This window comes from Populus trichocarpa, chromosome 14, assembly GCF_000002775.5.
Source record: "Populus trichocarpa isolate Nisqually-1 chromosome 14, P.trichocarpa_v4.1, whole genome shotgun sequence".
In the NCBI taxonomy this organism is placed as follows: Eukaryota; Viridiplantae; Streptophyta; class Magnoliopsida; order Malpighiales; family Salicaceae; genus Populus; species Populus trichocarpa.
The window spans coordinates 9122951-9147967 of NC_037298.2; the positions used below are offsets into that span (position 1 = coordinate 9122951).

At 34.0% G+C, this 25017-nt stretch overlaps 3 protein-coding genes across 9 annotated transcripts; 2 read left to right on the forward strand and 1 right to left on the reverse strand.

The window, feature by feature from the left end:
• Positions 1–3699: 3699 nt before the first annotated feature.
• Positions 3700–11365, forward strand: LOC7466259 (RNA-binding protein BRN1). Of its 7 annotated transcripts, none has more exons than XR_002979682.2 (12): positions 3703–4165; positions 4274–4356; positions 5534–5585; positions 5754–5879; positions 5962–6041; positions 6709–6882; positions 7084–7426; positions 7527–7670; positions 7758–7892; positions 8797–8848; positions 9109–9187; positions 10567–11365. XR_002979682.2 is itself a non-coding variant. In XM_002320341.4 (9 exons), the coding sequence occupies exons 1-9, from the start codon at positions 3976–3978 to the stop codon at positions 7883–7885; spliced, it is 1320 nt and encodes a 439-aa protein (XP_002320377.2). In that variant the 5' UTR covers positions 3705–3975; the 3' UTR covers positions 7886–8154. The 7 variants fall into 7 exon arrangements, 2 of the variants coding, with proteins under 2 accessions (XP_002320377.2, XP_024448689.1); XR_002979680.2 differs by having other exon boundaries at positions 11045–11365; XR_008057303.1 differs by having other exon boundaries at positions 8797–9187.
• A 3254-nt stretch (positions 11366–14619) lies between these two features.
• Positions 14620–16398, forward strand: LOC7466260 (uncharacterized). Its single transcript, XM_024592919.2, has one exon. The coding sequence runs from the start codon at positions 15683–15685 to the stop codon at positions 16094–16096; it is 414 nt and encodes a 137-aa protein (XP_024448687.2). The 5' UTR covers positions 14620–15682; the 3' UTR covers positions 16097–16398.
• Positions 16399–19018: 2620 nt separating this feature from the next.
• Positions 19019–21921, reverse strand: LOC7466261 (rho GTPase-activating protein 2). Its single transcript, XM_002321005.4, has 4 exons — positions 21405–21921; positions 20656–20776; positions 20202–20552; positions 19019–19987 (listed from the first exon to the last, which is right to left on the reverse strand). Exons 1-4 carry the CDS (start codon positions 21758–21760, stop codon positions 19379–19381), a joined length of 1437 nt encoding a protein of 478 aa, XP_002321041.3. The 5' UTR covers positions 21761–21921; the 3' UTR covers positions 19019–19378.
• Positions 21922–25017: the final 3096 nt, after the last annotated feature.

The following is a 25017-nucleotide window of genomic DNA, read 5'->3' on the forward strand; positions in this document are numbered from 1 at the left end:
GCCAGCTACACATAAGCAAGTATGTGCGCGAGAGGGAGCTGAGGTGGACGGCGGTGTAACATAATAAAGAGCAACAAGGAACTGGCGTTGGCGGGACAGTCTGGCGTTCTTATCTCTATGACCTGTTTTTCATGCTAAACTACCATTCTATCCTTGTATTCCTAATTACAAAACTACCCCTCTTGTTCCCCACCCTCGCACGCTTTCTGCTGAAAATGACACTCCCATTTTTTGGTCATCAACTTTCCTTTTGCGTATACTTGAGAAGACAAAACAAAGAAAACAATCACCCCCTACCTAGCTACTCCTTTGCTTCCCAGGGTTTCCAAGCGTGTCAAAATTTATTTTTTTAGTATTTTTTTATTTTTTTACATATTAATATTAAAAATAAATTTTAAAAAAATAAAAAGTATTATCTAATATATTTTTAAATAAAAAATATTTTAAAATGCAATATCTAACATTCCCAAATAGACACTTTGTATGCTAAATAATCCCACCAAGATTAAGAGTGTATTTAATATTGTGGTGATGGTTTTATTTTAAAACATCTTTGTATTGTTTTGATGTGTTGTTGTTAAAAATAAATTTTAAAAGGTAAAAATATAATTATTATTTTAATGTATTTCTAAGCGAAAAATATTTTGAAATGCAACATCTAATACTCTTAAATGGACACTTTGTGTGCCAAATAATCCCACCAAGATTAAGAACTTGTTTGACATTATAACAGTGATTGTTTTTTAAAATATTTTTCTTTCATAAATATATTAAAATAATTTTTTATTTTTTAAAAATAATTTTTTTAAATAAGTAAATAAATTTTTAACGGACTTGGCGACAAACACGCTCTTTGTTCCTCGAGTTCAAATTCATAGATTTTGGATCGCGCAGCGTGTGGTTGCAAGAAAATTCAAGTGAAACTCCAAGCTGAGAGGGTCCTTTTCTTTCGTGGGTGAGAAATATTACATTGACTTCGAAACTGAAAAACTACGAAGTCAAATTACCCCAGGAATAGAAAAGAGCGAGGAGGCCTCTGCTTCTCCGCCCTGCACGGACGAGGTAAAAGTAGTAGTTCCTAAAGTTGCTTTTGCTCCTCAAATCCATGGCTCTTCTCCACCTGAGAAAACCACCATCGCAAGTAAATGAATGCATGTATACAGCTTGCAGCGTACACATGGGCATGTCAGGGACGATTGTCTTGCCGAAAATAAAATAAAAAAACGTCACAAGAAGACACAGGCACATGCTGAAGGCATTAAATTAAAGCTCCGCCCAGTCAGATAATTTGAACCACTTTGACTGGCAAACGTTTGCCCGATTCTTACAGGAATCGGCTTCCTAGGACTAGCTCAAAAAAAGAAAGGCTCCTTTTCTTGCAATTCTTGCTGGTCGTATCTTTTCACTCACATGCTTCAAAATAGAGCTGCCGCCAAGCGTGGATTTGGTGTTTCTTTATTTATTCTGCAGGTGAAAGAGAGAAAAAGACAACGCTTCTTTTGTCCACAACAAATTATAGATCTAGATAAAGCCTTGAGGTCGTGTAACAGTAGATTTGCGAAATTCACACAGGTCGACCCCATGGTGCTTGCTTGCTTGTGTTCATTGCAGCAATATACAGGCCAAAGAAAGAAAGAAAGACACGCATGGCAGATTTAGGGGAGACTTGAGACTTGTCTTTTTCATTGGAGTGAACTCTGTCACACTTATATTGCTGCAATAAACACAAGCAAGCACCATGGGTCCCTGGGGTCGACCTGCATGCTGGTCACTTTAATGGCTGACTTGCTTAGAGCCTTAGGCCTTTGATTGTCGCAATGAAGGAGAATTGTTACATCTCTGAGCATCTCCTCACTTCATCATGAGCAATTCTCAAACCCAAAAGTCAAATGGTGACACATTTTCTATATATATATATATATAATTGGTGTATATCGCAAGGAGGAGGCATAGAAATTATTCATCGCTATGAATTGGAGCCAGGATAAGGACTCGATTGGGTTGATTATAGCATTAATTACAGGGACTTAATTTTAATCACTCTAGGAAAATAAGTGAGTCTACTTCAACAAATAATAAATTATTATAAGAAAGACTATAGTTTTGAAAAAAAAAGATATAGTGAGCGCATTGTGGACTTAATTTACACGGTATTTTTTTAAAAAATAATAATCAATTTTATCTTTTTTATCAAATTAACAACTGATTTCTTATGATGGTCTATTTAAAATTATCACGACAAAATTCGTGTTTGATCTCTCTATTTTCATTTTTTTTCTATTATAGTCTCTTTAATTTTTAAGCCACCATGTCATGCCTAATTTTTTTATTAAATAGCTCTTAACCCGGGTCACTGGTCGAGTTAACCCTAGTTAGCATAAAAATAAAAATAATTATTATTATAGTTTTAAAACTCGATTTAGCGATCGACCCGAGACAAGACCTGGGTCACAAGTGGGGTTGATCATTGATCCGAATTAATGTAAAGAAAAAAATAGTCATTATCATATTCTTGAAACCCAACTCGAGAATGGACTTCGGTAAGGCCCGAGTCATGTGTCAAAAGGGTCAACCTGGGTTAACCCGAATCAACATAGAATAAAAATGATTATTATCATAGTTTTTAAAATTGATTTGGAGATAAATCCAAGGAAAAGCCCGAGTTACGGATCAAGAGAGTCAACCCAGGTTACTGTATGGATAAAAATAGTTATTATTATAGTTTTAAAACCCGACTCAAGGGTTGACCGGAGCAATGCCTCGGGTCAACCCATCAAGTCAGTCATGATTTTATAAATATAATTATTGTAAAATTATTAATTTCAAAACTCATTATAAACTAAAGTAAACAAAATAATATCTAATCACTATTTTTAAATATGTAAGTTTAAAAACAATACATATTAATAGTAAAATAATTATTTTTTTTATATTTTATAATGTTTTTTCATTATAATTAAATAAAATACAAAAATAATTATTTTTATCTTATATATTACTATCAAATACAATTATATCATCGTCCTCTTTTGTGTACGAGCCTTCACTATTTCTATTTTTTTAAGGATAGTAACCAAATAATGGAGAGTACACTAACTCATGTTGGAGTTTGATTGATGAGTGAAATTGTTTTTTCGAATTATCACATGGGTTTTCAGTTTTAGAGAAAATGACAAGAAATTATTTTTTTACCAATGTACCAACAAAGATAAAAGAGAAGGGATTTCAATTAAAAAAATCCAAATCTTTCCCATAAAAGAGGCTGTTCCCCGGGCTAACACATACGCGTAAATAAATTTAAAAAAAAAATAAAAAAAAATCGGACGCCCTCTTCAGAGGAGAGAATAAAAGGAAAAATTCAGTACGGGCGTGGAAAACTAGTCAAAGAAAATCATCTGAGCAGTTAAAACGAAGAGAGAAAAATAAGTGATTTTACTGTTTATGTAATTCGAGGGGTCAATCCCAGGCCGAAAAAAACCCATCCCTTTTTGGCAATCATCAGAGGCTTTTTGCCCTTTTCGGGGAATAGGACCTGAGAGAAAGAAAATCACCCTGCCAATTGCCATGCAAGAGAAATGATTGAAAAAACAAAAAAACAGAGAGGAAGGGCGTTGTAGTAATTTAATCCGACTAGCGGTTGAATCGAGATGTCAAATAACTGCACGAGCATGGGTGTTTGAAGCCTATAGCTCGAACAGCTGTAAGGTCAGAGTCGTAAATCACTCGAAAGTCGATGCCCAAATTGCAACTCTTTAATTATAATTTATCCATCGAAGATCCAACTTTGCCATCCAGAAAACCCCCAATTTCCATGCGACGACGAAATCACCCAAAATTTCAAGGAGAAATCTAGAGAGAGAAACAAAGCCAGTGAATTCTAGACAGATAGGGAGAGGGAGAGAGGGAGAGTCACAAGAACACCAACACGAACGGAGAGGGACGGAGAGAGTGTTTTCTTTTATATTTTTTTTGGTAATGGCGGAGGGTAAAAAGGAGAAGAAATCAAGCAGCAGCAGCAGCAGCAGTAATGAAGAGAGCGTGAAGCTATTTGTGGGTCAAGTACCAAAGAACATGACAGAAGCTGAGCTTCTGGCAATGTTCAAAGACTTCGCTTTGGTAGACGAAGTCAACATCATTAAAGACAAGACAACTCGCGCTTCCAGAGGTTGCTTACTTGCTTTAGTTTCTTCGCATTCTCCTGATTTCTTCCCTTTCGATTCAAGATTCGTAATGTGCAGTCACTCTTCCAACCCTAATTTTTATTTATTTTTAGGTTGTTGTTTTCTAATATGTCCTTCCAGACAAGAAGCAGACAAGGCAGTTAATGCTTGTCATAATAAGAAAACATTGCCCGGGGTTAGTTCTTTCTTTAATTTGATCTCTCCATGTATAGTTTACTACTTGCTGTTTTCTTGTTTTCTATCACATTGTATTGTAGATGAAATCTCCGATCCCGGCAAACCACTCGAGTAGTTTTTTTTTAGTTTCCGCGATTACTTACTGTGGTTGACTTTGGGTAAATGTAATCATGGAATCGTTTCTACCGTGTTTGATATTCTGATGTTGACGATTGTTAAGTTAGTTATTATTTACCAGCATGATAATCATGTGAAAACAATTCTTAGTCATTTACAGTAGTGGAATATGCTTGCAGCATATGTAAATTTTACCGTGTTAGAGTACGGTTGTTACAATGAGGACCGGTTTAGTTAGCGAGAGTATTGTGATGATGCTAATTGTATATTGGAAAGGGGTCGGTGTTTTAGAGGGATGAAAAGAAGTTGAATTTGACAAATGGATATCATGATTGGCAGTTAACAATGCACTTTTATTGGATATTGGCGATGAGAGAGTAAATTATGGTAATTGTGGATTTAGATGGCAACAAAAAGATAAATGGGTGAATCACTTCATACATTATAAAATTTGTAGAAGACAGAAAATGTTGAGAGATTCTAAACCAAAATGGAAATTGTTTTGAAGAATGTATTTTAAGGAAGTTGTGCCAGAAACTAAGTTCAACAGGAATAAGGTGTGATGGAATGTTAAGAGTTATTTGAATAGTTTAAATTTCCTTGTAAAGTCAATCGTCATTAAAAAAACATTGATATTGTTAGTTCATTATACTGGATTATTTTTAAATTTCCAACATATGTTCATCATTGATCTTCGACATTTGATGGTTATTTATACCGTTTCTCAATTACAGTTATTATAGATGAATAGTTATGCAATCTGGGATTTTGCTGGCCAAGGTACTTCGGTTAATCAGGATTTATGTTTAGGCCTAGCCTTTTTTCTGTCTATGGGTAATCTGTTTCTTTTAACGGTTTAACTCCCAATGCCTTCTTTTTGTTAAATATCTCTGTGGAAGTGTTAAGAGCTGCTTTTTTTGGAATCTAATTACCTGCAATGCGGCCCTTGATCAGTGCTAGCTTTGTATGACCAGTGCTTCTATTTTTCTTACTCTCTGATGCGTTCATCTCATTGTCTCTCTAATTCAAATGCATCCTGTTCTTTCTGTCCAATTCAGGCATCTAGTCCGTTACAAGTGAAGTATGCAGATGGCGAGTTGGAAAGGCTAGGTGTAATATAATATCATTGACTGTTGATTAGTTGCCATTAAGATCATTACTCTGGATTGCTGCAGCAAGATTCCTCATTGCCTTATCTGATTACTGTTATTTTATTCACTGTCTTATTTACTTTATCTTGTTACATTATGATTCTTTTTTGTTCTTCTTGCTATCCAGAACACAAACTCTTTGTTGGTATGCTTCCAAAAAATGTTTCTGAAGCTGAAGTATCTGATTTATTCTCTAAATATGGAACTATAAAGGACTTGCAAATACTAAGAGGTTCTCAACAAACAAGCAAAAGTACTCCCGATCTCTTATCTGGCTGTTGTTGTGAAGCACTGAACTTTACTGTTCTTGCTGATGTCAATTAATTAATTGGTAGGCTGTGCTTTTTTGAAGTACGAGACAAAAGAACAAGCCCTTGCTGCCCTGGAGGACATCAATGGAAAGCATAAAATGGAGGTGAGCTTTATTGGCTAATTGGACTGATAGTTCTCAAGCTCAAGCAATTACTCTTCTTTCTAGTCAGAGCCCAACTTTAATTCTTTGCTGGTTAATAATGTGATGGGAAAAGTCACCCTTTCCTGTCTCTGTTTTTTTAATCAATGTTGGCTATCAAATTGAACTCACATGTTAGATAAGGTTGTTCTGTTACATAATGTAACATCATGGACCTGCCCAGTAAAATTGGTCATTTAGTTACTTCAGTGGGGGCATGCTAATTATTTTGGTATGGCAGATCAGAATTGCATCACGAATTTGCATGTTAAAATAATTTCTGTAGCTTTCTCCAAACTTGAATAACCATAATCTGTATTTCCTGAATAGGCTGTACAAGGTGAAAGTATATAACTGTTCATAAATTTGCAGCAATATATTTTTCCCTTTAAACAAATTTAAAATTTAAAATCAAAACTTATCTTCCATTTTATGTTGTCACTTTATTGACAGATGTTGTAGCAACAAGATTCCACGTTTTAATATTGACTTTTTTTTTTATAAAGTTATTGGAGGATTGAGGGGAGAGGGGACAGTATCTGTAAACCCTTTTAGCACCTGAGAACTCAGCAATAATATGGATGCATGAATTAGTGACATGCAGTCTGATCACTATCTCTTGCTTTGTTAGGGTTCAAGTGTTCCTTTGGTTGTCAAATGGGCAGATACAGAAAAGGAAAGGCAGGCTCGGAGGGCTCAGAAAGCACAATCGCAAGCTATGCCTAACACTGATTCACAACATCCGTCTTTATTTGGTGCCTTGCCAATGGGATATGCTCCCCCTTATAATGGATATGGATACCAGGTCTGTTTGCTACTAACTATTTTTCAGGGAATACCTCAGTTTCTGCAGTTCCAGACCTTTTGGAATTTGTCAGGATCTTTCTTACCCCATAACTTCCTAGTCTCTTGCTTGCCTTTCTTCATTTAATTTACACTTTTTTTTCATTTACTATTCAAAATCAAAATGGTGTTAAGAGTGTGGTAATCTCTGTTCTCCTTGTAGGCTCCTGGAGTTTATGGACTTATGCCATACCGTCTGCCACCCATGCAGAATCAGCCTGCATTTCATAGCATGGTTCCTCCAGTAAATCAAGGAAATGTATTGCGTGGTGGAATCAGACCTGACCTTTCACCCAATATTTCCCCTAGAAATTATGCTCCTGCTACTTATATGGGCTCTGCTTATCCTACGGTGACAGGTCTTCAGTATCCAGTGGCATATCCTGGAGCAATGATGACTCACCGGCCTTTGAGTAGTTCACCTGGTGCATTGTCACCCACAGTTGTGAGCAGTAATTCTGCAACACCTTCAGGTGTCGGTGGAAGTTCCGGGGTTCAAGTGGAAGGTTTGTCGTCTATACAATCATTCTGTGTTTTGTTAATTGTTACTCTTTTTTTCATTCTTGGTGGTGCTTTTCTGCTAACAGCCTGCGTTCTTTGTCTTAGGTCCACCTGGTGCTAATTTGTTTATATATCACATACCTCAGGAATTCGGTGATCAAGAACTTGCCAATGCTTTTGAAGCATTTGGTAAGGTCTTAAGTGCCAAGGTTTTTGTTGATAAAGTAACTGGTGTTAGCAAATGCTTTGGTATGCACTCTTTATTACTGGTACATGTGAATCTGACATTTGCGATTTGGAGATCTATCTATGTATCTTAAAGGCTTTTATTTGCAGGATTTGTTAGTTATGACTCACCAGCAGCAGCTCAAAATGCTATTACCATGATGAATGGATTCCAATTAGGGGGTAAGAAATTGAAGGTTCAGCTTAAGAGAGACAATAAACAGAGCAAACCATATTGATCGGCAGGTGAGTCAAGGAAGCAAGCAGAATTCTCTGTGATATGTGGTCGCATGCAACCTGGATATATGGGAGTGACTGGTATCAGCATATTGGGGTGGATAGATAATATCTGGTCATTTGCATTTCCCCATCCTTGTAATTGCTTCACGGGATTGAAATTTCCAAAACTTGTAATTCATGGTGCATTGTGCGCCAATACAATTTGTAATTTGTGTACCATGGAAGTTCATTTAGAGATTAATTATCAATTTATTGATTTTTCCATTAAGAGCTTCTGATAGTAATGTTGTTGAAACATCTTTGACAGATTCTTCTTTGATATTCTGCTATTTCTTCTCTGATATAGTGCTATTTATTAAATGACCATTTTCTCTCTCTCTTGTTTCCTTTTCTCGTCGGCTAAACAAATCATGGGTAAGTATGTTTAAGGACACTTTGGTAGTATCAAACGTGGCTCATCCTCTGCTTAGTGAATTGTGCAATTGTCCTGTTATTCGTTGTTTCTCTTATGTATCACAGTATTGAAATTGTGTGACATAACAGTGAAATTGTAGGATATTGAGTAGCCACCACAAAACTTCTGCCTGTTTCATGACAAGTGCATGAATGGTTGTGTCAAACCCAAGTTACATGGATCCCCCTCCCCTGTTCATCTTAAGTATATGTATTCGGGTCCAGAACTATTCAGGTATTGTGATGATGATATCATGCCTGTGAGTTTTTGTGCTTTTGTCCTGCATTGGTTACACGGAGCTTGTGGTGATATTTATCGTATCCATTTAGGTCAGGTTGCGATTGATCATAAATGCTTGTTTCCCCTTATTAATTGGATTTTTGATAAATCTTGCTGGATCACTAGGATTTAAGATGCTTCTTTTGTTTAACAATTTATTGGTATGATCTCTTGCAGTTCCTCATTCCAAAACATTGAAGAAACTGGTGGTTCATTTCTCAGGATAAAGGTATGTTTGATCTTGAAGCTTTGCCTGCATTCGAGTTTAAACTTAGGTTCTGATAATCTCTTTCAGCTCTTTATTTTGTTTCTACTGCAATTCATTTCACATGATTGGCATACCTTTGATTTTGAAGCATTTGCATGCATTTAAGTTTAAATTTTTGTCCTTGATCAACTTTATGAAGATTGCTCTTCTTGAAGGCTAAACGAGTTTCAGGAAGGTCGAAAAACTTATATATCTCATGTTTAAATCGTTGTTTCCTTGAGACGACTGTTACACAGATGTGTCATGAGGAAAAGAATGAAGGGAAACATTATTGCTCCAACAAAGTTCTGGATGGAAAAGGTATTCTGCTATTGGCCTTTGAATTCTCAATTACTTCTTATTTCTTTAACCATTTGAAGGGGCTGTTTTTCTCTCCTTCTGTGTATGTCTTGGAATATATCCTTGATAAGTACATTCAAGTCTTTCCCAGGCCAAGCCTTGGATTTTCTTATTCTTAGCATCTGCTCAATGTTAACATGGACTTTGTTGATGGTTAGGAATGCATCTAGATCACTCCTTGTAGGAAATCACTTGTCATTCTATAGCACTCTAAGGTATTGGGACTACGAAAAAAAAGAGAAGGAAATATGGTGTCTCTACAAAATTGATAGACCTAATTTGTCCCATTGTGTTAGAGGTGCTTTTTGTTTGGAAATGCATCAAAACGATGTTTTTTTTATTTTTTAAAATTCATTTTTGATATCAGCACATCAAAATAATCTAAAAACACCAAAAAAAAAGGAAGCAAAAGCGCTTTCCAACCGCCAGAAACAAATGGGGCCATACTCATACATGTGTTTCTGTTTGGTGCTTAAGAGGCTGTTCTGGCCAGTAACAAATCAAGTGGCTTCCATAAAGTACTTGAATACCCAAGTTGTTCTTGTGTCTTTATGGACTACCTCCTCTTGATATGCTTTTCTTAAGTTACGGGAGAATTATGTGTGTCAAGATTGTTCACTTTATATCATACAGGTTCCTGCATGTTGTGTACAGTTTACCTGTTTTGCTTTATTTTTCTCTTTCCTATTGGTCTTGCTGCAAGTAAACTGTGGTGGTGGGTTCTTGGGTTGGATGAACTTGGATTACATTGTGCAATTTGTTTTAGTTCCTCCTCTCCATTTTTTCCTGATCTTTGTCAACTGAATGTCCAAAAAATATGAGGCCATGATGGGTCTTGATTCATATTCAAATGCTCTTGAACACTTTGTAACCTGTGGTTGTTCTATTGTAATGGGTTCGATTAAAATCAGCTCAGTTATGTTAAATCTAAGTCTCTGTCCAGTCAACTACCACCATCGCTCCAAAACTGCTCTTTGTTATCTGTATTCTTGTCTTGTCATGCCACTGTTTTTCTCTTTCATTTTCCTTGTAGAAGTTAAAATAGCTTATGAAGAGGATAATTCAAGTAATGGAATACATTGCCAGTGCATTTACACCCCTAGGGGGCATTATGAATTTTATAAAACTATCTATTTTTGAGTTGTTGAGAGCTTGTTCCTTGTGTATTGCACCTAATGCAGCTTTCTAACACTTGAGTTGAGCTTGGAAAATTGGGTGACACTGAAACTTGTTATATTCCCATTTCTTATTGGGATCATTTCTTCCATTCTGTGTTCTTTGTCTGCATGTGTGCGTCTACTACTTTTTTCAGAAGATGATTTTCTTTTATTGGTTGATAGTGCTGTTGGTGCTTGATCTGCACACTGACTTTCTGGTATGACTTGCTGTTACAAGTTCATGTGCATGGGTGAAGGCTCTCCATTCCAAAAGTTTTGTTTCCACATAGAGTTAATGTGACACGTCAAACAGAATTGCATTCATTGTGGATGTGATGTCAGATTATTATTACCAACTATTTGAAGGTTTAAGGTAGTTGTAATGGATCATACATATTTCTGAATGAATCACACACTTCAACCCTATCACTTATGGAAAAAGATGACGCTTGAACTAGAGGTGAACTGTTCTCATATAACACAAATGAAGGGCATTCTCTTCGCTGCAGTCAGCTTATATCTAGACTGTACAAAGGAAGAAAACCCTGTGTTGATGTATTTTTACGTTTTGGGTGAATGATATGGTGACTGTCCTGCTGTTCTTCTCTCCTTGTTCTCTATGCTTCGAGTACTAATTCCACGACTAAAATTTGTAAAATAGGGAGGATTGCAGAGCTTATAGAAGCTTTCAACCTTCCAGAGATATGGTACAGAGCTGGGAGTATGCTTCATGTGTTACTTGGGCGGCAGCTCTTCTCAGCATATAGCCCTCACGCAAGGGAACCGTTGGCAGGGGGATTTTGACAACTTAATAGATTACGAAATCCGTGTGCAGATTACGAAATGAACGGGATAATTTATATTTTAGGTCATTTTCCTGGTGATGCGGGATAAATGTTCATGATTTCAGCTTTGAAGGATCAAAAGGAATTATTTTTGGAGCTCTTAATAGAAATATACCAGTGTTTTTCTTCATCTTCCATTTGGAATGCTGTATTCTGCTGGTACTGAAGGTTTTGTGTTGCCTTTATTTACTAATTTAGTGGGTTTGGTGTTGAGCTATGGTTTAATTATCTATGATATTCATTGAAAACAAAAAAAAAAAAAAAACCCTCGATACGTACTAAAATAATGCGTAAATTATTAAAAAAAAAGGAGTAAATTATAGTTTTCTAAACAAATTATATAGCCTCTCTAGTTTCAAAACCTAATTAAACAATCCATTGACTAATGTTGATAGTTCCAAGTTTAATATTACTTTGTTTCAGAAAATAAGTAATTTCCCTGTCAATCTTTACATTTCTCCCCCTTTTTTTATTTCTTAAAAAAAATATGAAATGAATAAAAGAAATTGATTAATTAGTTCTTAAAATTAGAGAAGGTATTTAATTTATTTTGTAAAACTAAAGAGATTAATTAATAATCTACTCCTGTAAACATAGTGTTGAGTAGATTGTTCAATCGGATTTTGCACATTGGGAGGGGGGCAGTTTTGATACTGGTGGAGAATTTAGCACTTCCGTAAGTATTTTACTAGTGGTAGTCTTCTGCTTGATAACCATGACCCATTGAAAATATTTTTTAATCTACATGATTTATTATAAAAAAAACAATCATGTTTGTTTTTATATTTTAAAATTTTTTTATTTTTCTATTTGTTATCAAAGCCTCAATTTTTATTTTTATTTTGTATTCACATCGTTTTTAAATGTTAATATCAAAAATATTTTTTTAAAAAAAATAATATATTTTTAAATAAAAAATATTTTGAAAAATAATTGTTATTGTAATACTATTACTTAAATCAATGGTGAAAAAAGTTAATATATTATTTTAATTGCTTAGTTATTATTTTAATTTAGTGGTTAACACACGGGCTTAAAACTAGGTTATTGGTTTGATCCATACTTGAAGCAAGATTATTTTTATTCAATAAATGAGTAGAATAGGTAATATATTATTTTAAACGCTTGGTTAATAAATAAATATTGTAGTTCAGTGGCTAACACACCTAATGAGTAGAATAGGTAATATATTATTTTAAACGTTTTTAAATAAAAATATTTTAAATTTAAATAGTTGTAAGAATGCTAAAAATATTTTGAAAAGGTTAGATATTATTGGTTAACTTGAGATTGTTGGCCGCACACAATTATTTCACATCAAACCACGTGAGTCATGAGTGAAGATCTTATCTTTGCTTGCATTGCCTGGAGAAGGCTAAAAACTTTCCGACAAACAGGAAAACAAAAACATTCAAGATAAGCAGCTGCCTTCTTCGAAGTGGATGGGTTCTTTTAAAAGACAAAATTAAAGACACTCTGTTATTTGCTTTTGATTTACTGGTTATTTAAAGGAATCCAATTACTGTTTTGATTTACTGGTTATTTAAAGGAATCCAATTACTGTTTTGATTCGCTCTCTTTCATAAATAAATAAATAAATAGACGTTTATTTAAAGATTGTAGAAGACACGTTAAAAACAACCATTTGAGAAGAAGAAATCATTCTTTAACTAGAATAATATTTTGTTGTTTTTAGATTTTTCTAATTTCATCATGTTTGGTGTGTTAACCATGTAATTTGAGTTTTTCTTTTTTTTTTTAATTGAATTTTTTCCTAATTTATTTTTATTAGGAATTAAATTTTATAATTTATTTTAATTTGCTTTTTACAATATCATTTTAGTTTTATGACCCGGGTCGTGAACTTGGTGGGTTAACTCGGCTGGCTAGGGAATTTTTCTGGGTCCTTTTTAATTTATTTTTTTTAATTTCATCCCTCAATATTTGACTAATTAGAAACTAGACTTCATAGTTTGTTTCGATTTAGTTATTCTGGTCTAATGATCAAGATCACGAGTTTGGCTAGTTAAACTGAGTTGACGTGTTTTTTTTCGTCTTTTTTAATTAATTTTTAAAAAAAATTTATCATTTGATATTGGATTGATTGAGCATTGAGGTTCATAATTTGATTCAATTTACTTTTTATAGGGTTATTCTGGTCTCATGATCCGAGACACAAATTTGACTAATTATCATAAATTGACTCGGATCAATTCAATATGTAATCGTTTCAACATTTTAAAAATATTATTTTAAATTTTTTAAATCAAACTATATTTTTATTAGTTATTTATGTTGTTTTTAAACTTACAAAGTCAATCAAGTTATATTAATTCAACGCTCATATAATTTTAAATTTTTTTATTAGAAAACACGTTTAAAAAAAAATCATATTTCCCGCGGTGTAATGATGGTGAAGACTGCAAATGGCGGGAATTGTTGAGGAGGTCGTTTGATGATCACGGCAAGTCTTCAACGTATGATAAATGATGGAAAATACGCAGACATTGTAGACAACTTGCTATTGCTAGGAAGTAATTCAAAGCAGTCAATGGAGTGCTGCTTTGCTCGGTCATGGATGAGACGCTACTTACTCATTTGATTACTACAACGAAAACTATATTCATTATCAGACGCACGCACGCACACCATTTTACTCAACTTAAGCCTTACCCTACTTTAGTTTATTTGCCGCCGGGTCAGGAAAATATATATATATTTATATATTAGATTTTAGCTATGAATTAAATAATTTATTTTATCTAATATTGAGATAGAAAACATTTGAATTGCCTAAGTTAATATGGATTGATCTATAAAATTACATGGATAATCTTGAAAAAAACAAATTAAAATACTCAATTATGAATTAACTCAATATTAAAAAAAAACAATAAAAAATTACATTTATTTTTTTAAAAAAAAAACTAAGTGAATTTGAGTTAACGAAACAAACTTGTCATGCAACTCATGCATATTGTCGGATTTAATAATTTTTTTTTATGTTAGAGATTATTTACTATTTAACTATATGACAATAAATTACATGATATTTTTTGTATTAAATATTTATTTTAAAAGTAGAAAAACCATGATAGAAACGTAGTAATGAGATAGTAAAAGTGTAACAATCCTAGCATTTATGTTCAAAATAAAGAGCGAAAAGTATATTATTAATAACAAATAATGAAATTGTTTTTTTTTATTTAAATGAGGAGCAATAAAAGCATTAAAATTCAAAACCACCACTTATTTTACTTATTATTTTAAAACTATAACAAACTACAATAAATCTTTAATATATTTCCAACCCAATTCAATATATTTGTAAAAAACCCGTGTCACCGGTTGTAATCTCTTCTGCGAGTAGGACAACACGTGGTAGATTGAAATGGCTTTCTGTAGTTAGAGTAGTAATGAAGATTGAAGAGTGGTGGTGGAGTGGAGCCCAGGCGATTGCCGTGCACAATTACTCCAAGTAAGGTAACGCTCTTCTCAAACCAAATGTTAATCATGGCATTGAAGATTCAGTGCTGTGGGTGGGTGAGCCACAAAGTCAAGCTTAGATCTTGGTTTTGCCCTTTTTTGTGGGCTTCCCGACCCTTCCATTTTCTCCGTTTTTCCCAGTAATTTCTTAGCTAGACGAGCACTTGTTCTTCTGTTTGAATCCTCAGGCGACCGTGAGACCACCCTCCATTTCCCCCCACGTTTCAATTGCTCCGAATTGATACTGTCCTGGTCCCTTCAACTGCACAAAGCCAAGGCATGTATGACAGAGAGCTATTTTTCTTTTGTTTTTTTCCCCCTTTTACCCAGTCATGGTTGAAATAGTTGATCATTTATAGAAAAATATTCCAATCACTTGTCTTGACTGTAGAAATATTAGACTTGCATTTTCTTTTCTTTTATACTTCTTGCTTTCCATTTTCTCTAGAAAACTTTGACAATATTAATTTTCAACTCGCAAGTCTGCTAATTATAGGATTAATTCAAAGTTTGACGTTGATTGCATGACTCCGGAGTTATTTTATTTATTTATTTTGAAAAATAGAAAACAAAACCCAAGTATTTATTTATTTTGAGAATACCAGATTATTTTTATCATGTTTCTAGAAGCCATACTTGATTATGTCGAATGCCCGACCACAGTATACCTTCTAGAAGATTAGCCACATGGCTGTGTCATTTCATTTCCCATATCTTTCATAAATACGGTGTCTTTCCCTCATACTAATTTATTCAATTTTTTTTATGAGGCTGACCTATGCAAGAAAAGCTTGTTCTCCTCAATTCAAACTCTGCAAATTACCTGACAACCCTATGCATATTACTTACTATAAAACACTCAAGGTTTGTCCTGGTACGGGAAATCTTCTGAACAAGGTCGCAAGCTTTCAAAACATTAACTGAGAAAGGTTCTCTATCTTTTTCTCCCTCCCATTTTAGATAAAGAAATGGACAGAGTGAAGAACTCTGTTGATGTGTCTCCTTTCTTGCTAGTGGAAGCTGCGGGTGATTCTGAGGTTGATTCCGATCCCACCATGTCCACTATAGATCTTGTTGATGATGATGATGATGCAGAATCATGTAGCTGTGATACATCTGACCATTCTTGTGTCAGTGACATCATTAAAGGTGCTTGCAGCGAGGTTGAAGCATACCAGGTCAATTACAATGTGGTCGATGATGATGATGATGACGAGGAGGAGGAGGAGGAGGGAGTTGAGGTTTGTCAATCATGGGTTCATCATGTCCATGTTGGATTACCAGTGAAGCAAAAGTCATGTGTTTCAGTGGATTCAAGCAATGAATCGATGAACGAGAAGGAGAAGGATAGGTTGTTTTGGGAGGCTTGCTTGGCTTCCTAATCGATTCAACTGTGCAGGATTTCCTTCCTTTTCCATTTCTAACTCAAGTTTCAGACCATTTTGAGTTTTAATGGGTTTCGTTTGTTTGTTTGTTTGTTTTTTAATGAATTTTCCCCTGTTTAGGAAAGAGAGGTGAGAGGTTAAACACAGTATATTTGTACATATGATATGCAAATAGCAGCCTTTTTTTTCCCCCTGCAACACAGTATATTTGTCTGTGCATGTTCCCAGCAAACATCCACTTGTTTGCATTTCAGGAGTTCTACTTGATGAGAAATCTAAAAAAAATGTTTTTAATGGTACTGCGGGTTGTGTAATTCTCCAAGCTTTCTCATAAACTGGATTATTAGCTGGTAGCTTCGAGCAAATTCTCGATCCTATTTCATATGGGTATAGTCACCAAATCATGGAGCTAGTCCAGAGAAAAAGTTAGTCTAAAGAACCTTTTGAGCAAGAAAATAGAAAAAGGCCATCTCAATACATGAAACCATAAATTTGGAAGTAAAAAGGAGCAAAGGACATTCAACTCTAACAATCTAGAAATCCTATCTGGACCCCGAGATCCAAAAATTCAAAACAGCCTGCAGTTGCCAAGATTTTTCAGAAAATCTCAACTTCATAGTAAACAGAGCAAGGGAGATAATTAACTTGAGAGAAAGGGAAGAAATTGTCATGAACTATGATTCTGTATAGTTACTTTGTGCTCTGTTCTAATAATCAATATATGTACCACACGCATAGGGATTGACTCAACTAACCTTAACTAATCCTAATGTGTTTTGTTTAGTGAATCTTTATATAATAGATATTTTATTAATAATACAATAGGTAATTAGGGCTAGATGGGTCTAGAGCTATGTTTTATCATATTATTTCAATATTCTCCCACAAGTTAAACGAGGATTGTTGAACGTGGATAGATACTATGTTCAACTTGTATCATAGAAGTGTTAACCAAGATGACGAGAAAGGTTTAATGAGCACATCAACAATCTGATTATCAAAAGTAATAAATTAAATCTTGAGTATGCGAACATGAAAAACTAAATTGACAAATAAATAAGTGGCTTCTAAGTTATCATACCACATAAAAAGAGAATTGTTTTGGAAATACCAAGTTCATGAGCTAGAGTTATGATGCATTTGAGTTTGACAACAACATTACCAATAGCTTTATATTTAGCTTCTATAGAAAGGAAAGGTTAGTAACATTACGTTGTTTGCTAGATTTCTAGAGATCACATTGTGATCAAGAAAAATAGTATAACCATTAGTAGACTTTCGATCATAAACACTACCATCCTGTTTAGAATCACTAAACCTATTGAGAAAGAGATCCTTTTGATGAGCCAAGTGCAATCCGAAGGATGAAGTACTAAGTAGATAATGCAAGATGCTCTTACATACCAACCAATGAACATCAATAAGAGAATGCATGAAATGACATACCTTATTAATTACCAAATGGATATCATATCACGTGAACATGAGATATTGAAGAACACTCACTAACTATTTAAATTGTATAGGATCCAAATGAGAAGTGTCAATTGATTTAGACAAAGGAGAACCAACAACAATAGATGTATCAACTTATTTACACTATGACATGCTAAAAGTAATGGTATATAACCAATGATCAATGAAGTCATGAGGCTAAGCCATAAACACATATGCATCAAGAAATCCATTAAAAATAAAAGCATTATAAACATCAAGTTGATGTACTAACTAGCCACAAGTAACACCAACATATAGCATTGCCTAAATAGCACAACGTTTCACCACTAGACTAAATTTCTCTTGAAAATTAACCATTTTCTACTAATGATAGTTTTTGGCAACCAAATGCTTTGTAACACTAAGTCTAATTTGGCATGCATTTAATTTTATATATCCATTTTACAACCTATCATATTCATAGTTAGATCATATGGCATTAAGGAACAAGTATCATTAGAAGCCAAGAAGGAGATTTCGATAGCTATAGTTGATCGCCACTCGGGATATCATTTGGCCTTAGTAAGAGATGATAGTTCAGAGACAGTCAAAAAAAGATGTTAATCGTGCTCAAGAAAAACAAGTAGGGCTAGGTTGTGAGACCATATGATATTGATTTTGGACACCTAAAGGAGGTGTGAAAGGAGAAGACAGTGTGGTTGCGAACATGAGATAAGCAAGAAGATTTAAACCAAGAGTGGTAAACAAGGGCAAAGAGAACACAAATGAGTGAAAGACAACATGATGAGAGGAAGGCAAGGAGGGTGTGAGAGACTAAGAGGAAGATGAGGTGCACTAAGACTCCATTTGAAATTGAGGTTGAACCTATTTTTTATTAAAATTTAAAATTTTGTTTTGCTTCAAATTAATCTTTTTTAGTGTTTTTAGATCGTTTTGATTTGCTGGTGTCAAAAATAAATTTTAAAAAAATAAATAAATATTATTTTTATGCATTTTCAAGCCAATAAAAACTATCATCACACTCTCTAAAACATTTAAGGTTATAAAACCATCAAAGTCAAGAAAAACTAAGAAGAATGATTAGGAAAGAGTTTGGACATTGATAAGATGACCTAATTTATAAAGGTAGAAGTCAGCTCTATAGAAGCTTGAAAGGGTGAGGCTCAATTTGGCATGGAGGAATTGAAAAAAAGAGAAAGGGTGACTCAATTTGGCATGGTGGAATTGATAAAAAGAGAAAGGATTACTCATGTAGGGTACAATGATAAACAATATATATACGGTGAGAGTGAATATCTAGTAAAATGAGAGTATTGATTTTCTTAGGTATTCACGAGTCTATGCAATATTCTATGATATTATAATAGAGCCTCGATACAGCACACCAAAGGACTCAGCTAAGCTCCCAACTTTACCATAGATGAACTTAGTTCAGCAAATTAAGCACACACGTAGAACAAGTGAACCAAGTAACAGTGCACTCAGGATCAGATTTTTGTCTGTTGGACCGAGAACACGGAATTAGACATGGAGAACGTGTTACAGAGGAGCCTAAAATTGCCGAGTTTAGAAATGCACTCCGATGAAACATAAATTGAAAGTTTTCAGCTCTGTGCTGAAACTGACAGAATGAGCACAATTCAGCCCAAAGCTGAATCATGACTCTTAACAATCCACCACAACTGGACACTTCCTAGCCTAGCTCAAGCAAAGCACACAGAATTAATTCAGTATTAATTTACAGAAGCAACCATGGTCGGAGAGAGCAAACCAAAATCTGCAAACAAAGCATTTTCCTAAGCATGTTGAGGGAAACTTCAGTCAAACAGATTCACTAGACCCAGATGACTTCTTAGTCAAAATGACCTCTGCTAATTTGTCAATCGTCTGCTCATCATCTTCAGTGTCTTTCCATCCTTTGGATTGGCTTCTGATGTCAATCTTTTGTCCTACAGTTATCACACTTGCCCTTGAATCTTCTCCATCACTCGAGGCAGAACTGGAATTTTCATTTTTGCTATCAGTGAATGATAGTCCAGACTCCATTTTAGACCCAGAAAAACTTGCTGGTTGCTCCACAAACATATCAGTGGAATTTTTATCCTCGTCCGACTGCCTCGAGAAGCTTTCTTCTACCTCGCTTAATGACTCAATGTCATCGTCGTCAGCTTCTTCATCACTGCCAGTGCTGAAATGGGCATGATCATCATAGTCCGATGGTGCCTGTCTCAGCTCACAGCTGGTCTCCATGTCGTGCTGACTGTCAAATTCCTCATCAGTTTCAGTTTGGTGACCAGATGAATGAGACGACATGGGTGAATATCCTCCAGCTGAAGTCTCTTCACGGTCTCGCAGCGTTTTCGTGATTAGGGTTTTGAGCAAGTTCATCACTTGTACAGCATGCATCAATGCTGTCAGTGGATCAGACATCTGACAAGGGGAAAAAACGTTCAATTACGTCAAACAAATTTGGAAACACGGTAGCCAAACATGAATCTACTACCATCAAGTGAACATGTAAGGCTACAATAATATTTCCTGATTTTAAAAGCGAAAGTGGTTTCATTTTATTGCATAGCTTCTCCTTTTGCAATAAAAAGAGACTTTGATATGTTAAGAATGTTAAGAAATAATGGAAATATACCTGAGTCATGTTTGGAGAAAAGACCATTGCAATATTTCTAGCATTCATTTTATTGGAATCTTCTTCCTCGACAACATCAGCCATAAGACCAACAGCCCAAGAGAGCAATGCAGCCTCAGTTGGCTTTAATTGCTTAACAAGCTCAACAGATTCTTCCTCGGTGTTACATTGCAGAACTTGTTCAGGAGAAAGCCCATCCAGCACCCCAGAAGGAAGCTCTCTAAACCAGGCTTTTATAAGGCCTGCTAAACAATGGACATCAATATCATCAGGCACAATGCCCCTGTTCAGCTGGTCCCTCACATGCTCCTCCTGGCTATTTTCTGGGTTTATGCGGAAAATCCCTTCTGCCTAGAAAACCACCCAAAATAAAATGTAAGACAATTCATTCAATATTGAAATGTAAGCATAAAATCCCAACTATTTGAATGTCAAATGGTATTATAATCAGTACCTTTAGACCGCCTTGCGAATATAATCTATCCTGCATCAGCAAGAGAATTGTGGGAACACTATTTCCTTTCGAATCATAAGAACATTGCATTGATTCTGCTGAGACACCAAACACACTGGCACTGCAAATTGTGATGCTTAAAGTTAAAGCCTATACAAATTGAGCGAACAAACTATGCAAGAAAATTGAACAGAAGAGTACACAAAAGCTATTGAATATAAGTAATCATTCCCATTATCTTTCTTTCTCTAGCTATGGAAACTTCAATGGGTATGAAATATCCTGAAACAGTCCCCATTTTTAGATATTAAGAAAAAATTGAGCAGCTGAAGCAAATTGAATTTAATAAAAGAAGATTTTCATTGCGTGGAGTAGCTGGAGATAAGTAAAATGAACTTCATTTCATTCCATTCCATTCCATAAACCTAGAAAATTTAAACTGGAGTTTAACCATCTGTCTCCTCAGAAGCTGTAAGAAGGTTTCCTGTAGTAAAACCCCACCTGGAGGACCAAAAAGGAGAAAGTTTAGCCCAAATGCAGCTAAAAATCTCAGCTTATTTTCAAATCTCCCCTTTGAACTTTGAAGAGCCAGAGCAAACACAAGTTTGCATCTTTCTCCCTCTCAGATCTAGTCCCTCACGCCCCCAACAAAAATGAAACCCCTTTCAAATTTCACCAATTTGAAAAATTTGAAGTCACCTTCCCAAAAAAAGAAATAAAAAAGACGGAAGATGAAGAAAACTAAGTACCTAGCACTTGGGACTCGACAAGGGATCTCAACCTCAAACTCAACAGGAAGACCCAGAAAGCCATTGAAGCGATCAAAAGTGACATGAGTTATATGTTGAACGTTAGTGGGCCAGCCAATGTCCATGTGATGGAGGGTGCTGCTTGTTGGGATGACATCATCTCCTCCATCTTCAATGCGGCAAGCCACAAGAGATTTCCTTATAGCTGTCAATACAAATGCCATCATAGACAGCTGCTGGTTCTGCACTTGCTCTTGATGATCTTGTAATTCACTCCTTTTCGTCCCTTTCGTTCCCTTACCACCAACACCACCGCCACATCCACCTCCTTTTGTCACCATTACAAGACCTGTCATTTCAGCTATAGAGAAATATGAAAAAGAAAGAAAAAGAAGAGAAGAGAAGAAGGAGTTTGTTATTTCTGAAGTTTGAAGCTCTAAGCTCGCTCTTTCTCTCTTTCTTACAAAGTTGGAGTTCAAACGGCCACTCGTTTCAAATTTTAGAAGGACTCTCTCTCTCTCTCTTGTTTACTTGTATAATTTAACTTTATCTGTATCCTGTCTTTTGACGTTTTTGACTTCATTGTTTGTTGATATTACCGTTAATGCCATTCAACAAATCTCATCGAATTTCATTAAATTCTCTAATCAACTCTTTAATTGCTCATGGCCATACTTTTATTGCCTTCTGGCTGAGATTTTAATTAGGCCTTATACACTATACGACGAGGAATTTAGAAATAGGTGATAGTTGTTTTTTTAAAAAAAATTTATTTAAAAATATATTAAAATAATATATTTTTTATTTTTTAATATTTATTTTTAATAAAATACATTAAAATAATCTTATATATATATATAAATTCTCCAAGGACTTAATATGGAATACCTACATTCTCATTCCTTTAAGAAAACATCATTTTACTTGTGTGCAATTAAGTGCAGCAGAGGTGAATAAAAAAGCTAAAAAATTAATTAAATTGAGAAAATAAAAAAAAAATTAAAAAAATCATACTGTGAGAAACCAATTAAAATTTTGAAAAAACCTACCGGTTCGGTTCGATTTTGGTTTTATAAGTCTTAAACCAAAAAAACCGAACCGAATCCAAAAAAACCGAGCCAAGCTGAAATAACCGAGTCAAACCTGTCATAAAAAAAGAACTAAAACCGGTCGGTTTGAATCAATTTCAATTTTTAAAAAAAAATTAGTTTGATTATTTTTAAAAAAAAATTCAAACCGAATTAAAACAAAAATGATCATAATTACTATTCAAGTTTTCAAGATGCATTTTTATTTTTATTTTAGCTATTGTTGTCTCATATCATGTGTCCGAAAGTCGGTGGGAGTGGGGGACCCAGCTAGAGTTAAAACCAGAGAGAACAAGAAAGAAGCGGAAAATTCGTCAAGCCCGTGAAACAAATTATTGCTCAATCGTCCATGTTATACAAAAAGCTAAAAGTGCTTGGTAATTTATCGTCCTACATATATTTGCTGGATTTGCACAGGAAGGTAGACTTGGGAGTGAAAAGATTTTTTTCATGGGATTTATCAGTTATTACAAGAAAAAATAGGATTAATGGGTATTTTTATATTTTTTTATTGTATTGTGTAATTATTAAATTACCCTTGAAAGAGAAAAACATTTTGCTTAGGTAAATGGGCTTTTCAAGTTTTTTTATTTTTGTACGGTGAAAATACTTAAATGCCTCTAACAATAATTTTTCTTGGCTTTGGATACAAGGAAACTTTAGTTATTTTCTTGTAGTTTTTTTGGTTATTTTCATATGGAGTCAAGGGTAATTAGATTTCTAAATATATATAAAATATAATTTAAATTAAAAAAGCCTAGCACGTGTCAATAAGTGGGCATCGCCCATGCCTTTCGAGTAGCGCGTGCGGTTCTAAAACAACTTTGAACATCGTTATCTATAATGACATTCGATGAGCATCACCACCTCATCACCGTGACAGGAGTGTGTTAATAGAAGATCAGTGGTTGAGCTTTGGCCACATGTTTTTATTCCCTCTCTCTTTCCTTTTTTCCCTTCAATAAAAACACGTTGGTTATTACAAAAAAAACAAAAAAGTCTAGTTATTTGTTTGTTGAATCAAATTAGGTCTGTATTTTTTTAATTACAATGTATTTGGTCTTGAATTCTTTGTTGAATTTTTTTTTATTTCATCAATTGATATTTGATTTTTATATTAAATTTAGTCATCATTCTTTTAATTGCTTTGTATTTGGTTTTGAATCTTTTATTATTTTTTTTTAATTTCATCCTCTAACATTTGATTTTTATTTCAAGTTGTGTCATCATTCTTCTTATTGTTATTTTTAGTTTTTCTTGTATTTTTCTTATTTGAAATTATTTTTCAATTTCATCATATATGATTTTATTTTATTTTTTATGTGAAATTTGTTTCTCATTCTTTTCAAATCTACATTTTTTCTTTTTTATCTTTTCTTTTGTTGAATTTTTTTTTTCAATTTTATCCTTAGTTATTTTGGTTGGTTGAGAATTTGATATTTTTTTTTGTTTACCTTTTATGCTATGATCTGGCCTTATGATACATGTCACAAGTTTTGAAAGTTGGACCGGGTTATCTTCAATCATTTTTAATTTTATTTTTAATTTCATCCATCATCATTGGGTTTGTTGCAAATTAGTGTTCTTTGTTTTTTACCTTTTCTTTCTATAGAGTTATCCCATTATCATACCTCGAGTCATGGATTTATCCAGTTCACTAGGTTTGACTCAAGCATTTTTTTTTCTCGTTGCTTTTTATTTATTTTTTATAATCTCATCTTTTAATATTAAGTTGATTTGAGAATTGAGATTCGTGATTTTATTTCCACAAGGTTATTCGGCCCCACGACTAGGTTATAGATTTGGTTTGATTTTTTCTTGAGCTGGATGATAAAAAAAATATAATGTTCGATTCCTTCAGATGATGTATTTTTAAAATTCACCTATTTACCGGCCCAAACAAACTCGGGTCAATTTCTTTTTGTTTTTTTAAATTATTTTATTTTTAATTTTTTCACTCATCATTTTTTTTGTTGGGAATTGAGATTCATATATTTTTCTTTTCTTTTATGCAATTATCTCATTCTCATTTAATTTTTACTTTATTAAAAAATAAGATTATTGAGATATTTTAGAAATATTGTAAAGATATATTTCCATAATACTGGCAAGTGTTCATCGTTTACATTGAATCGTTGTTTTTTTAATTTTGTTTGTTGTCAATAACTTGTTTTCTAATCATATTATTAAATTAATCAAGCTAATTAAACTCATTCAAGTCAATGACGAGAATCTCATAACATAGCACAAAAATAGATCGGCTCATAACATAGCATAGCACAAGTCATCTATATAGTAGTTTTAACTATGAAAGAAATAGAGACTTAATTATTTACTTGAATAATATATATACATGAGAATTCTTGTATGACCTATGAAAAGGCCTTTTTTTAAATAAAAAAAATCAAGGCTTAAGAGCCCATGAATGAGAAAATTAAACCAAACGAGTAAATGTAGTCAGTTGATACGACAAAATTAAATACAATCCTGAAAGAGAGGCATTGGGCGGTCCTAATTAATGAGAT

What these genes read in the sequence shown, in the direction of transcription:
- LOC7466259 (XM_002320341.4), top strand. Translation starts at nt 3,976, where the DNA reads ATGGCGGAGGGTAAAAAGGAGAAGAAATCAAGCAGCAGCAGCAGCAGC. An exon ending in TGGCGAGTTGGAAAGGCTAG is followed by an intron (nt 5,586 to 5,753) that starts GTGTAATATAAT and finishes CTTGCTATCCAG; the next exon opens with AACACAAACTCTTTGTTGGT. An exon ending in ATAATGGATATGGATACCAG is followed by an intron (nt 6,883 to 7,083) that starts GTCTGTTTGCTA and finishes TTCTCCTTGTAG; the next exon opens with GCTCCTGGAGTTTATGGACT.
- LOC7466261 (XM_002321005.4), bottom strand. Translation starts at nt 21,760, where the DNA reads ATGACAGGTCTTGTAATGGTGACAAAAGGAGGTGGATGTGGCGGTGGT. An exon ending in TGTCGAGTCCCAAGTGCTAG is followed by an intron (nt 20,777 to 21,404) that starts GTACTTAGTTTT and finishes CACAATTTGCAG; the next exon opens with TGCCAGTGTGTTTGGTGTCT. An exon ending in ATTCGCAAGGCGGTCTAAAG is followed by an intron (nt 20,553 to 20,655) that starts GTACTGATTATA and finishes GTGGTTTTCTAG; the next exon opens with GCAGAAGGGATTTTCCGCAT.
- LOC7466260 (XM_024592919.2), top strand. Translation starts at nt 15,683, where the DNA reads ATGGACAGAGTGAAGAACTCTGTTGATGTGTCTCCTTTCTTGCTAGTG.